Source organism: Squalius cephalus, assembly GCF_949319135.1.
Source record: "Squalius cephalus genome assembly, chromosome: 3".
Lineage (NCBI taxonomy): Eukaryota > Metazoa > Chordata > Actinopteri > Cypriniformes > Leuciscidae > Squalius > Squalius cephalus.
In genome coordinates, this window is record NC_137124.1 from 54,397,415 (window position 1) to 54,413,246 (window position 15,832).

Sequence of the window (15,832 nt, forward strand, 5' to 3'; positions counted from 1 at the left end):
AGGTCCAGAACCTGCTCCACATGCCACCTTATTCCATTATTGATGATAGAGAGAGCAAGAGCTAGAGAGTCAGAGACCTGCTCAGAGCCTGACTTTACAGAGTTATTATACTACTTCAGAAGTTTTATTCAAAGAGAAGTTGAAGAGCTGGTTTTGTTACCCCAGAAAGAGTCTTGACTAATAATGCATACACAATGCTTGTAGGTCGCATGGAAACAGCTCACCCAAAATGTTGTTCCAACCCTCTATGACTGCCTTGGAACACAAAAGGTGTTACATGTTCTCCGTCAGGTTTGATGTCTGTGATATTTGGTCATGCGACACTTGAGAACAAGTTAAGTTTGGCATTAATTTAAATGCCACCAACGACATAAATATTTTTATAGTGCTCATGTGACCCTGGACCACAAAACCAGTCACATGGGTCAATTATTTAAAAAAATTAAGATATTAATTCAACTTAACTTAAATTGAGATTTAAATAAGCTTTCCATTGATGTATGGTTTGTTAGGATAGGACGATATTTGGCTGTGATACAACTATTTGAAAATCTGGAATCTGACGATGCAAAAAAATCGAAACATTGAGAAAATCACCTTTAAAGTTGTCCATTTATGTTCAAGATTGTGCTGCATTCACTCACAAAAACACATGTTTTATATATTTACGGTAGGAAATTTACTAAATATCTTCTTGGAACATGATCTTTACTTAATATCCTAATGATTTTTGGCATAAAAGAAAAATCGATAATTTTGACCCATAATGTATTTTTGGCTATTGCCACTTTTTTTTGTGATCCAGAGTCACATTTTGTTTCAATTTCTAGGTTAGTTCAGTTAAAAATGTCATGTGGTGCGACTCCCAAAAATGTCTTCTTTCATGATATTTACTTTTTATTAAAATATTAAGGATGTGTGCACTTGTGTGTATTTAAGGTATAATGAATATTTTGCACTTGATGGTCACACCACATGGAATCAATACCAAGTATTTTGTAACAGTGTTATCTTATTTATATACTATTATGGTATATATTAATAGCATTTATTTGTATATTTTCAGCTTTCATTTTAATTTTAGTGTTTTACTAATTTTATGTTCTTTTGTCGTTTTTAATACTTCTATTTAGCTTTAATTCGTTTTTATTTCAGTTTTAGATTTAGTCATTTTAGTACCTCAACTGAAACTGAATTTCATTTTCATTTCTCATTTTAGTTTAGTTTTTATACATATTTTATTTCATTACAAAAAAAAATACAAAAAAATGTTTTAGTTATCAATAATAACCTTTGATTTCTAAGAACTTGGCAATAGATGTTTCCTTTTCTTCATCATGGGCAGATTGGGCACTCTTTACTTTGACCCATTATTGACCCATAAACCATTTTATGGTGCTTTAATTAAGGTGCTTTTTTCATATTTATTCAAGTTAACTATATGGAAAAGAGGAACCAAGATATTCTTCAAAAAAATAATTGGTAACACCTTAATTTAAGGTGACGTAGTTACACGTTACTACATGTACTTACTATAGTAATGACAGTAAATTATGCAACTAACCCTAAACCAAACTCTAACCCTAACCGTAACTCTATAGTAAGTACATGTAGTTAAATTAATATTACTCAGTACTTGAGTAAGTACTACGTCACCTTAAAATAAAGTGTACCCTATTTTATGGTTTACAGAAGTATGATTTGTATTAACATGAGGGTAAATAATGATAAAAGTTTGGAATTTTGAATTTACCTTTTGAACTATCCCACATTCTTGTTGATAAATGTGAAACCACTCGAAAGGACAAACAACAAGCACACTGCCCATTTGCCAAGTTCGGGTAGCAAAGTGAAGCTCAACTAATGTTCTTCTAGGACACCCCAAGTTCCTTCTGGACTCTAAGAGAGACAGAGTAAATACAAATAAATAGATAGGAGAGGAAATGGCTTGTAGGCATGTGGATTATTTATGACATGCCAGGCTCCTTCTGCATGCATGGATTCCCAGCTTTCATTAAGTGTCATTACTAGAGCTCTTAGGCCAGGTGTGGCCTTACAAATCTGCTGAGACCTGACATCCAGCCCGGGACGGGGCCACATGTATATGGATGGACTCTTGCTAGAAGGGAAGAGGAGCTTGATCCTTTGCATGAGCAGATTCGGCTGTTAGTAAATACAGAACTGTATCACTGCTTGATTTGTTGTGATAAATAACTTATAATAGCCTCAGTCGCTCCATCAGAAAGATGGCCGTGTTTATTCCGCTGTGGAGGAGGGCATATATGGACGTGTTTAATGGCTGGCCTTGATCAAGATCATCGGGAGGGATGTTTATCAGTGCGCTCGGAGCTTTTTTTTCTCTCTAATGTATACATTTTGAAGAGAACTAAAACAGACGCTTTTACAAGACATCCTTTCCCCCCCCAAACCCTACTATTCATTAGCAATTTCCACTTTCCAGTTCACTTCTTGCAGCGTCCCCTGATTGATGGAAAGCCTGCCATGTTTATTTGGATATCAGGGAATGAAATATTCATATTGTACGCTTTTCCAAGCAGAAGTTATCTGGGTGCAGCGTAAATGGTACTTGGGATTAGATTTTCACAGCAGATTGCAGTTATTAAAGAGCAGAAAAGGAGGGGGATACAGGGAAGCTGCCATCTTCTGGGGAGGTAATCTATTTCTTTTCACGCAGACTTGGAGCGGCTGCATAGCCTCTTAATGCACTGGAGCAAAAGTGCTTTGGTCCGCAACCTTTCACGCCTTCCTCTCCCTTTTATATGATTGAATACTTAATAACTTTGACTTTGCTTTGAAAGCCTGCGCCATGGGGCCTGTTGGGGTTCCTCATGGTGTACCTGAGTGTTTGTCTGCTGCTAACTGCTCTTATTACCGGCTGTCTGTCAGCCTTTTGCCCACAGCTCATCCAGAGTCATTTGTGTCCTCTGCACATCATCTCCCACTCTTTATCTTAATATCAGTCTGACTTTTAGGCTGTTTTCACTCTTAAGCTGCTTTTTTTGGTCTCTTATGATTGTTGCTTGTCACATTGTACAATGTGACCCCAGTGAGATCTTGGGTAAAAGCCTAGGCAGACTTTGCAAAATCAACGGTTTGTTTTTCAGACAAGTCTGGACGCAATTGACAGCGTTTCCTAGGTGATCAGTCACGTGATGTTCTGACATCCTTATCGGTTCAGCATTCATGTGTACCGAAAAAATACAGCGTTGTTTTAACTGCTGCACATGCAGAACTTTTCTGTGTGCGGAACGTAATTTCAAACTCAGTGTTGCACTTCAAACTAAATCATAAACCAAACCTACATGGCTTGTTTTGTTCCACTGCAGTACTGTAATGTACCGGCTTCACAGTGCATGGCTGCGATTTCAAAATTTTCTAGGAGACTAAACTTAGTAGAAGACTAAAATTCATCAAATGAATCACCCATTGATAAGCATGTCATCATAAAGCCCTGAGTATAGCCCTGGAAGAGGTGTTAGTGAGGCCAGCAGGGGGCGCTCACCCTGTGGTCTGTGTGGGTCCTAATGCCCCAGGAGAGTGATGGGGACACTATACTGTCAAAGAGCACCGTCCTTCGGATGAGACGTTAAACCGAGGTTCCGACTCTCTGTGGTCATTAAAAATCCCAGGATGTCTTTCGAAAGAGTAGGGGTGTAACCCCGGCATCCTGGCCAAATGTGCCCAGTGGCCTCTATCCATCATGGCCTCCTAATCATCCCCATATACTGATTGGCTTCATCACTGTCTCCTCTCCAACAGTAAGCTGGTGTGTGGTGGGCGTTCTGGCGCAATATGGCTGCCGTCGCAACATCCAGGTGAGGCTGCACATTGGTGGTGGTTGAGGAGATTCCCCCTTCTATGTAAAAGCGCTTTGAGTACCCAGAAAAGCGCTATATAAATGTAACGCATTATTATTATTATTATTATTATGTTCATTTCATTTGCTCACATATGCTCTATGATTTTCTTCTTTTTTTTTTTTGCTGTAATTATTTGGACCACAAGGTGGCAACACTGGCTTGGGCCGTTGTTTCACAAAAAACTCGATCAAACAAATAGAGATGCAACAACAACAACAGAAGCCTGCATCGATGAGCACATTTTATTTTATTTTTATGTACAACTTCAAAAAATAATTTGTAGTGTAGTTTAAATGATACAAAAACATTTTTATCGCTTATAACTTCTTGAGAGAAATAACACTAGACAAGCTTGAAACATTCTGTGTAATCTGACTGTGTTCGCGCATGCTAAGCATATACTTCACACTAAGCGTTCGTGTCGAAACTATAGACTACTTTGGTAGTCAAAGTGATCAAAGGCTGCCCTACGACAAAAATCCTTTACAAATCCTGAAGTTTGTCTCAAGCGCAACAAATGTGGCACACTTTTTACCAAGCTTTTGTTTAACTCTTCCCCGCCATTGACGTAATTTTTCGTCTGTACGTGTTTTTACTGTTATATGGTAGGGGGCGCTATTACACATCTTCTAAACGAGGACAGAATATCCTGATCAAAACACGGGTGAAAAAGATGCAGAAACGAGTGATCTCATATGTTATCATATGCATTTGTAAAATAACACGATCATCAACGTTAAACAGCATATAAATCAAAACTGCCTAAAGTTACTGAATAAAATGTTGACCCAGGATGAGCTACAGGACTGTGAAGCAAAAATGGTCAAAAATGCTGACGGGGAGAGAGTTAATACCTTGGTCCAAATTTGACATCACCCCTGACCTCACTAGTCTCTTTTCTCAAATCCAAACCCCAGTATGTTGGCGTCACTAGCGCTGCGAGTACTAAAGCCCACGTTTTTCCACTGTAAAAATGTTCCGTTTTTGGTCACTTTGTATTCATCACCAAATCTTTAAATGAACAAAGCAGCACTTGAATTAGTAGTTCACTTCTGTGACTTGGAACAGACTGTTCCTGCCAACTGTGTACCTCAAGGTCAAATAAATTGCACCCCAGACCACCTTTTGAAGAGAACTCGACGGTTGCTCTTTATAACCAAGAAAGAAAAAAAACGAACTCTGACGTCAAACCGACTTTCGTTCACACCAGAAGCTTTGGTGTGAAAGTGTCCTTAATGAAGTGCTATCTATACCACCGTAAGTGATCTGGTTGTAAGCTCTTTATTCAGGCGGTAACTGTCTCTCTCTCTCTCTGACACGCACAGATCTCATTAGCACATGGAGTGCTTGCAGCCCTCAATGAATGTGACCCTGCCTAATTGTGCAGCAGGTTCATTTGCTCGCCCTGCGTGATGCAGTGATTGCTTATTTGTTCTCCTCAGGGCTTCTCTCACACATTAAAATGATTGACTCATTTCATTCAGGGTACATTTACCGAGCTTTATTTGATAAGCTCATGCCCAAGGTACTCGCATCCATCTTATTCTCATGCTCAAAAGTTATAATGTCTACCACTGTGGATTATTATTCATACAGCTGATTGTTTCCCCGGTTAATTATCTGTGTTTGAATAATTTTGCATGCGCAAGCCTGTTTATCCTTCCGGAATTAAACAGCACAAAAGGTCTCGCATTAGCCATGCCGCTGAAATCGCAGACAAACCCATTGTATATGTTAAGCTGTCCGACGGAGACAGCGAAGAGTTCGGGGAATACGTGCAACGGTGATTTTCTCCTTAAATAAAGGGTGAAATTTACATGCAGCCACAGAGACAAGGCGAAAAAAAGAGATGCGTATTTGGCTAATAAGCTGAATTTGTTTTCCACAGAGAGCAAAAGGCTTGACTAAAAACCTTGATGAGCTGTTCAAGAATGAGAGTGCTCATTATATTTAGGGAACATGGCGTAGATATCATCAGTAGCCTTTGACCTTTCGTCTTCCATGCAATAGTGTTCAGACCCTCAGTGCTCTCAGAAATGAAAAGCAGAAGTAGGAAGAAACAAAAGCCAGCCGAAAGAAAGAGAGAGAGACGCCGTTTGAATAGAATATAAGCATGAAAGCTCGTTTGCATTTGAAAATGTATTTGCCGATGTCATATACACAACACAAATGTTATTATGATGTGCATAATGGTTGTTTAGTTAATTGGAAAGCCCATTAAATCAGTAATGACCTTGTTCATGAGTTGGCTGTAAATACATTTCAATGTTGTTTGCTTCTTACAGTGAAGAAAGTGTCAGAGGAAGAAGAAAGCACTTCCAGATCACCGGCAATGCAAGTGCCTGGAACAACATGGACGGATCTCTCTCGATGAGTTCTAGGAAAACATGATTTTTCTCAACTGTCTGTGACACACGAACCTCCTTTTCGGGCAAATTCCCAACATTATGTTACGGTGTTGTTATGGTATATGTAATTCAGAGAGGCTAGTGAATGGAGTTTCATTTGCTCTGTTCGGAAGCCACACAGTAATCTCAAAAAATGCAAGCGTTGGATCAGGCTCTCCAGTAGGCCTCATGAACTACTAAACTTGCAAATGTAAACTAAACTTTCTGCATTCGCACTAAGAAAAGGAATTGTAGAATACAGTATGGTGGTTGTTTTTAGAAAGGGGAGTCTTTTATTTCAGTTTGACCCACAACAATACTGGTTAAAGGTAGGGTAGGCAATTTCGGAGAGGCTAGCTATAGCAAGCCCACCCTCCCTTCAGAGCGTCTCCAAAGCCACGCCTCCATCAAAACACATCAACGCGCACAGCAGAGTCTGCAAAGCGTTACGAGACGAAGGACAGCGTTAAATTACCTCGTGTCTCAAAGACTATAACATTATCAATGACTAAATGAATCTGAAGCAGTCAGGTGGTACAACTAGAGCTCTGTAAGATGTTTGTGTTCATTATTATTGTAGTGTTGACATAGAAATGCATCAATCCGAGTCTACGTGAACAGCTCCGGGTAGAACGTCACAGCGTAAGCTCGTTGTTTTGGTTCAGGAGGAACTGTAAAAGGCCGCTGCTGTTTGTTTGTGGCTCTCGGTGACTGTCTGTCAATGACAGTCGTTCATTGTGTTCATTTTACATTTGTTTACCCCATTAAATACAAAGACTACATGTATGCAGCCAAAGTTACCTTTATTTTAAGAAAATGTTTTACAAATGTTTTTTTTATTTTGTAAATGTTGATATTTGTATGTCAGCTGTCTGACGACTTCACACTTGAGTACATTTCCTCATGTAATTGTACTATATTCTCATCATCTACCTTTATATTTAGGGTACGTTTACACGACAACGATATGCTTAAAACTTTTTAAGAAGTTTTTCCTTTGAGTTTTCCGCGTTTAGACGACACCACTTTCAAAACAATCCCCATTCACACGGATCCGCGAAAACGCTGTATTCTGCTGCCACGCCATTAGGTGGCGATGGACTGAACACGTAATACACGTGCATGACGTCATTGTCTTCAGAGATTCGTTCTTATTGTTTAAACGGAGACAGTTTTCAAAAACTTGCACTTTGAAACCTGTTTTTAAAAGTTTGCGTTTTCAGGCACCCAAAACGCCGTTGTTGTGTAAATAAAGTGCTTAAAAAGTTTTACATTTTTAATTGAAAACATTGTCGTGTAAACGGCCCCTTAGTGTTTCAGCACAACCTGATATAAAAGCTTGTACATTCTGTTTTGTTTTGTTTTTCTCTATGATCAACTGTATTTGAGGTCATTTATTCCAATCAGGTACATCAGCGAGTGAGCCGTTTGATGGACCCGCCCTAGAAAAGCAGTGGGCAAGGTTAAGTAATTACTGTCGTAAGGTCAATTGGTTCACTATACCTTGCTGAAACCAGTCTAAGATGGTTTGCTGGTCTAAGCTGGTTTAGGATGACCTCCCAGGCTGACCAAGCTGGTCTTTATCTGATCTCTTCCAGCCTGATCAGACTGAAAACCACACTGGAAGACCAGTTAAGAGCAGCAAACCATCTTACATTGCTTTAGGATTTTTCCCTGGTCGCTTTACTGCCATAACCAGCAAGACTTTCTTGGTCAACCAGCTTCACCAGCAACACAAACAATCCTGGACCAGCACGAGAATCCATGTACTCATCTTCGACATGAGAAAATCTCATCTATGTTGATACAACTTGATTCATTTCTGAATAGCTCTGCACTAAGTATCTGGTTCATTTATATACGGACATTATCTGCTGATTTATTTTTGCATTTCAAATGAAAATTGTTGACATACAATACTTCATATTTAATGAACATTCTACTGTGAATTGTTTTCCTAATTACATTATAGTTTACAGAGATGAATGTGAGTGTACATTCTAATGGTAGGTAAAGTTTCAATGCTGCTTCTGTCATAGTTTGTGGTTTAGAAAAGTTAAAAGTAATACTCATATTTGTACATTAATCAATCACATAATAATGCCTCGAATGAATGATGGCCTAATATTTAATATTTTATTGGATTTTACATTGAATAGGCAATGGAAAGATTTCAGTGATGTCTTATCAGTCAGCCAGCGACATTAATAGCATTTTTAAATTATTAAATAATCATGCCTTATTCGCTGTCATCATGCATTTCCTATTAACACAAATCAGTCAATAAAAGTGATACATGTTTGTATTCGGCTGCTTTCGTAACTAGTAAGGATTAAATGAAAGCATTTCAGTGGATGACATGGAAGACAGCAGCAAACGATCTATTTTCCTAACATGTCAAGCACATGCTTTCATTTTCTATTTCATATCATGATGCTATTTAGAATAATATCCTCCTGCTCGAGTTGTACTGATACTTGTGTTGCGCTTGCGCTCACATATGCAGAGTGTGTCAGTGAATGAGAGGGCTTGTTTGAAGGGTTCTGAGTCAATGAAAGTTGAACCCAAGTGACAAGCAGCGAAATCAATAGGCAACAGTCAATATCCAACACTAAAGGTGCCTGTAGAAACTAATGGGACACCAATAAATGTTATTAATACTCCGGATTTCCCTGTGCACTGTGTTTAAGGCCAAATCTTGTGAAACAGACTTCACAAACACATTCGTGCCCTGAAGCTACACAACCATAATCGCATGCAAAACAAGGTTGTGATTATGTCGTAAATAATGAGGAAGGACTGAACAATAGCGTAAATAAAAAGCGGGTCATATGCATTTGTGTAGTACTGTTGATCTACACGCATCCCATTTTCAAGCTCATCTATGAGTAGGTTGTGTTCCAAAAAAAGAAAAGGAAATAATGCGACTTTATTCATGCAGCATTATAGACGACTCATTTATGATTATTCCAATTAGGTAACGTGACATATTTACATATTTTAAATAAGGGCTGAAGGTACTTCAACTTTATTAATAATATCTTATTTACACAATATTTTATCCAATATAGGACTTTTCAATTTGAATCACTTGTATACACTAAAAAAAAAAAAAAAAAAAAAAAAAAAAAAAGATATTTTGAACTGGTAAACAAAGATTATTGGAGTAGGGTTTTCAAGAAAATGCTATTTCAGGCTTTCTACTTAAAAAAAAACACATTTAATCTAATGTGTTACTTGTCATTTCTTTGTAATTATTTGTGAAATTTACAAGTAAATCCTCAATTTTTTGAGTGCAGCCTACATTATTTATTCAGACATACGGTGGCTGCATCTGAATATGCATATTTCCCTACTGAAAACAGTAGCCTATATGAAAAGAGTAGGCCTATTATGTCCAAATTCTCAGTAATCATAAACAAAACATGACCTACTACTTCCGGTGAGATTCTAAAGTGAGGCCACGGGAATGGATTTGTTAATGGCGGTCAAACGCAATATGATGATGAATGTTTTAAATCCGGATTACAATCGCACTATATAGAACATATAACGGTCGTGAGGTTAGTTTATTTAAAAGAAGTACCTACTCAGAGTATTCGATTTCAGACTAGGCCTGTCAGTCTGCATAGCGAGGATTTTTCAGCAAGTTACATTGTTACGCCAATAGATGGCGACAAATAGCAATGAGTAAGTCTTTGAATCATTCACTCCAATCCGACTTGTTCAATAACATTAGTTGCATCTGGAAAAACTGACAAATGCTGCCTTCGGAGGACGCATTCCAAGGTAAGAAGGCATCAAAGCATGTCCGAATGCAATCTTAGTTTCACTTCAAGTCTCTTGAGATACCTTCATTTGATCGATTTTTGAAGCCAGCATAGATGTATCCTTTTCTGACTTTGATTTCCCATAATCCTGTGCTTTCCATTCTGTGACAGTTGAAAAATAAAGATGGTGTCTGAAAGTTGCGATTGGTGGTCAGTTTGTGTGTAAATGTATGTTTTTGACCTAAACCAACTTTTTCCACTTTTGATGTAATTTGCAACATGTAATTACTATTGTAGTAATTAAATATTCTCTTAGTTATCACCAAAACTCTCACCAACAAAATAAAAAAATATTTTGCTGTAGATCATTAAACTGTTACACTGCCTCATAAATCTGTCCAAAATCAGTTTCGTGACAAACCTTTGTGCGCAAACGCTGCCTGTAAAGTCATTGGCAGCGAGGCAACAAGTCAGCTGCCTAAGGGTACGTTTACACGACAACGATATGCTTAAAATGGAGACGTTTTTCCTTTGAGTTTTTCGCGTACAGACGACACCATTGTCAAAACGATCTCCATTCACACGGATCCGTGAAAATGACTAAAAACGTTGTATTCTACTGGCCATTAGATGGCAACTATAGATTGAACATGTAATATGCATGTGCATGACAACATTGTTTTCAATACAGCGTTTTTAGTCGCTTTAGCGGATCCGTGTGAATGGAGATCGTTTTGACAATGGTGTCGTCTGTAAGCGAAAAACTCAAAGGAAAAGCCTCAGTTTTAAGCATATCGTTGTCTTGTAAACGTATCCCTTAGGTTTTTAGTCGAAAACAGTGTCGTGTAAACAGCCCCTTAGTTTTCGGATACAGCCATTGATTCATTCAGGAACAAAACACCACTACCGAGCATTGCTGGAAGATCTGCGTCTTTGTTTGAAACTGCCTGTGTCAGTTAACAAAGCAGAACTGAATGTTTTAGGCATTAGGCTTTCCCATTGAAAATCTGAGTGGAGAGTCACTATTTATTGCTTTTCTCTTTGTTGACAAATACATGACATGATCCTTCACTCTTCAGTCACCCTAAATCTCAGAGCAGAGCGGAGGACATCTGGTCTAAACCCCTTTGTAAAATGAACAGGCTTCAAGACCCAAAGCACCTTGGGATCCCAGAGCTCATCTGTGAGGTGAGGTTTTACTCTTAAGCCACTGGCTCCTCTTCGCACAGACACCAAGGCCATTATAATTCACTCCATCATCACAAAGACCTTCAGCTGAAATCTCTTGTAAAGATGACTGCTGGCACTGCCATTCAGGAAGAGGATTTTAAAATGTCAGCCAATATCAGAGATTTGCCTCATTAAAGAGGGTGAGGGGAGCCTCTCCCTGAGACCATCATGAGAGGGGAGAGAAAAATAGTATATGGTGGTCTGTCTATTATTTCATTGCTAAAAACACTAAAATACTATAAACTCGGTTTATTTTCAGGGGAAATAGGTTAAAATTTTTAACTAACAGATATCTCCAATCTTACTCAGTTGATTAGTGTTTTTTTTTGTTTTTTTTTTTTTTTTTTTTAATGCTAGGACAGTGGTTCTCAACTGGTATGGCCATGGGACCCACGTTTTTCCCATGGTCATCAAGTGTATATATATATATACACACACACACACACACTATATTGCCAATACCGTGGTACCGTGATAGGTTGCCACCTGTGCAATAAGTCCATTCGTGAAATTTCCTCACTACTAAATATTCCACGGTCAACTGTTAGTGGTATTATAACAAATAGGAAGCAATTGGTAACAACAGCTACTCAGCCACGAAGTGGTAGGCCATGTAAAATCACAGAGCGGGGTCAGCGCATGCTGAGGCGCTCAGTGCGCAGAAGTCACCAACTTTCTGCAGAGTCAATAGCTATAGACCTCCAAACATCGTGTGGCCTTCAGATTAGCTCAAGAACAGTGCGTAGAGAGCTTCATGGCATGGGTTTTCATGGCCGAGCAGCTGCATCCAAGCCTTACATCACCAAGTGCAATGCAAAGCGAGGGATGCAGTGGTGTAAAGCACGCCGCCACTGGACTCAAGATCAGTGGAGACGTGTTCTCTGGAGTGACGAATCACGCTTCTCTGTCTGGCAATCCGATGGACGAGTCTGGGTTTGGCGGTTGCCAGGAGAAAAGTACTTGCCTGACTGCATTTTGCCAAGTGTAAAGTTTGGTGGAGGGGGGATTATGGTGTGGGGCTGTTTTTCAGGGGTGGGCTTGGCCCCATTGGTCCAGTGAAGGGAACTCATCTGCTTCAGCATACAAAGACATGTTGGACAATTTCATGCTCCCAACATTGTGGGAACAGTTTGGGGATGTTCCTGTTCCAACATGACTGCGCACCAGTGCACAAAGCAAGGTCCATAAAGACCTTGACCAGTCCATAAAGAGTCTGACCTCACAAATGCGCTTCTAGAAGAATGGTAAAAAATTCCCATAAACACACTCCGAAAGCCTTCCCAGAAGAGTTGAAGCTGTGATAGCTGCAAAGGGTGGGCCAACTCCATATGAAACCCTACGGATTAAGAACGGTATGTCATTAAACTTCATGTGCATGTAAAGGCAGACGTACCAACACCTTTGGCAATATAGTGTACACTCACCTAAAGGATTATTAGGAACACCATACTAATACTGTGTTTGACCCCCTTTCGCCTTCAGAACTGCCTTAATTCTACGTGGCATTGATTCAACAAGGTGCTGAAAGCATTCTTTAGAAATGTTGGCCCATATTGATAGGATAGCATCTTGCAGTTGATGGAGATTTGTGGGATGCACATCCAGGGCACGAAGCTCCCATTCCACCACATCCCAAAGATGCTCTATTGGGTTGAGATCTGGTGACTGTGGGGGCCATTTTAGTACAGTGAACTCATTGACATGTTCAAGAAACCAATTTGAAATGATTCGAGCTTTGTGACATGGTGCATTATCCTGCTGGAAGTAGCCATCAGAGGATGGGTACATGGTGGTCATAAAGGGATGGACATGGTCAGAAACAATGCTCAGGTAGGCCGTGGCATTTAAACGATGCCCAATTGGCACTAAGGGGCCTAAAGTGTGCCAAGAAAACATCCCCCACACCATTACACCATCACCACCAGCCTGCACAGTGGTAACAAGGCATGATGGATCCATGTTCTCATTCTGTTTACGCCAAATTCTGACTCTACCATCTGAATGTCTCAACAGAAATCGAGACTCATCAGACCAGGCAACATTTTTCCAGTCTTCAACTGTCCAATTTTGGTGAGCTTGTGCAAATTGTAGCCTCTTTTTCCTATTTGTAGTGGAGATGAGTGGTACCCGGTGGGGTCTTCTGCTGTTGTAGCCCATCCGCCTCAAGGTTGTGCGTGTTGTGGCTTCACAAATGTTTTGCTGCATACCTCGGTTGTAACGAGGGGTTATTTCAGTCAAAGTTGCTCTTCTATCAGCTTGAATCAGTCGGCCCATTCTCCTCTGACCTCTAGCATCAACAAGGCATTTTCGCCCACAGGACTGCCGCATACTGGATGTTTTTCCCTTTTCACACCATTCTTTGTAAACCCTAGAAATGGTTGTGCGTTAAAATCCCAGTAACTGAGCAGATTGTGAAATACTCAGACCGGCCCGTCTGGCACCAACAACCATGCCACGCTCAAAATTGCTTAAATCACCTTTCTTTCCCATTCTGACATTCAGTTTGGAGTTCAGGAGATTGTCTTGACCAGGACCACACCCCTAAATGCATTGAAGCAACTGCCATGTGATTGGTTGATTAGATAATTGCATTAATGAGAAATTGAACAGGTGTTCCTAATAATCCTTTAGGTGAGTGTATATGCTCGTAGTTTCTTTTGCCTGAAGTGATACAGCGCGCGCCGCTGCATTTTGCGCGTGCAATTGAAGAGTGCGCGCTACAAGGACAGTATAACGTCTGACTGACAGGACAGGAAAGTTGTTTTTTCTGAGGTGAGACAATTTATTTCGTAACAAGTTATGAAAATAACGATAGAATAATGAGACTGACATATAGCCTGACAACATCTCATTCTCATCTGAGCGCAGATACTAAATCGGTACAACGTTTACTGATGTGCATTTTGAGACAAAACAATGGCACTGACATGTTTTAAGATACATCAGTGCAAAATGCTTTCAGTTAAAACAGATTTTAGTCTGGGACTGGCTTAAACCTTGTCTGTGAAACCGGGGGTACGTGTCTCAAATCAAGTCATTCTACCATAACATGACATAACATGACATAACATAACACTCTTTAAACAATGACCTAAAACTCAAACAACAGGTAGTATTAAACTATGATTTGTTTTGTAAAATTTCTTTACAAAACAAGAAAAAAAAAAAAACAATGGTTCTGTCTGTAGTGTCTAGCCTTAAAACAAACATTATAATCGGTTAACATCATGTAATATGTAACCTATTATGCTCCTCTTGTGTTGTTCATGATAATTCCTTGCAAAATGCATAAAAAGCCAAACACTCTGAATCGAAGGACATTTTCTCACACAGGGTCATCAATCATAATTATAATCAGAGTGTATTACCTCACCTCTGCCTGATGGATGTCTGATTAAATGTCCCCTGGCTGTGGTGAATAATTGAATTCTGGGAAGTCTGTCTGGTGAGATCACACTAATAGTGATACAGAGTTGATCTTTCGGCTTCTCTTTGAGCTCACCGGGTATTTTACTGCACTCTGGAATATCAGCTGTAATTGGAAAGGAAAAAAAACACCAATTAATAGGAAAATAACTTATGACACTTAAAATAAATTTTTGATCAAAGGATAGCAGCAAATCTTATGAAAGCATGTTTATAGAGGTTACAGAGAGCTCAGTGCTTCAGTTATGAGCACAGTTCAGTCCACTGCTGTTCTCAGATCAGCCCTGCAGGTGTCAGTGTTTTCACTGACCAAAGTTAATGTAGCCTGAAGACAGCTTGACCGCTCTGGGAGAGTTATGAACTGTTCCCACTCATTTTATTCTGCAGCAAAGATCATCTGCAGGAACTAAAAGAGAATCTGAACAACAAGCATTGTTTATCACTGAACTTAGGGCCAAAATTGAAATGTTCATCAGTGCCTAACCATAACTGTAACAATATAAACTGAAAATGTGAATTAATTACTCAAATTAATAATTAATAACGAACTGTATATCCAACCTTACCCAAACACATTCAGTGCATTCACGTTAAAGTCGGTATGAAACGAATTTGCGATAGTCTTTCTTATTGTGAGGTATAATGTATCCAAGTGAAATGGCTTCTCAAAAGAGAAAAATGTAGGGCGGGACTCGACAGGTTGATTGGATGGTTGTGGTTTGCTATTGGTGATGATCTCATGTGAGTGACAGGTTGCCCCGCCCTCAGAAGAGAAGAGAAGAGAAGAGAAGAGAAGAGAAGAGAAGAGAAGAGAAGAGAAGAGAAGAGAAGAGAAGAGAAGAGAAGAGAAGAGAAGAGAAGAGAAGAGAAGAGAAGAGAAGAGAAGAGAAGAGAAGAGAAGAGAAGAGAAGAGAAGAGAAGAGAAGAGAAGAGACTGCAAAAAATGGTGCATGAATAATAATAAAAAAAAAAGAATGATGTGCATGGATAGCCTACCTACATCATTTATAATAAATACTGCAATGTGATTTCATTACTGAACATTGAACATACGAATAACTCAAATTAATTAACGTATTAATAATTAATAACAAAGTATACAATAACTATATAAGCAGGCTATATCCAACCTTACTCG

The 15,832-nt window shown here is 39.2% G+C and overlaps 1 protein-coding gene across 1 annotated transcript in view; it reads left to right on the forward strand.

Annotated features, from left to right (window-relative positions):
- Window positions 1-7,883, forward strand: part of pmfbp1 (polyamine modulated factor 1 binding protein 1) — a 212,449-nt gene extending 204,566 nt beyond the window's left edge. The window contains exon 31 of the mRNA XM_079865493.1: window positions 6,167-7,883. Coding sequence (XP_079721619.1) covers window positions 6,167-6,169 — 3 coding nt within the window. The 3' untranslated portion in view covers window positions 6,170-7,883. The remainder of the gene's footprint in view (window positions 1-6,166) is intronic.
- The last annotated feature ends 7,949 nt before the right edge of the window (window positions 7,884-15,832 follow it).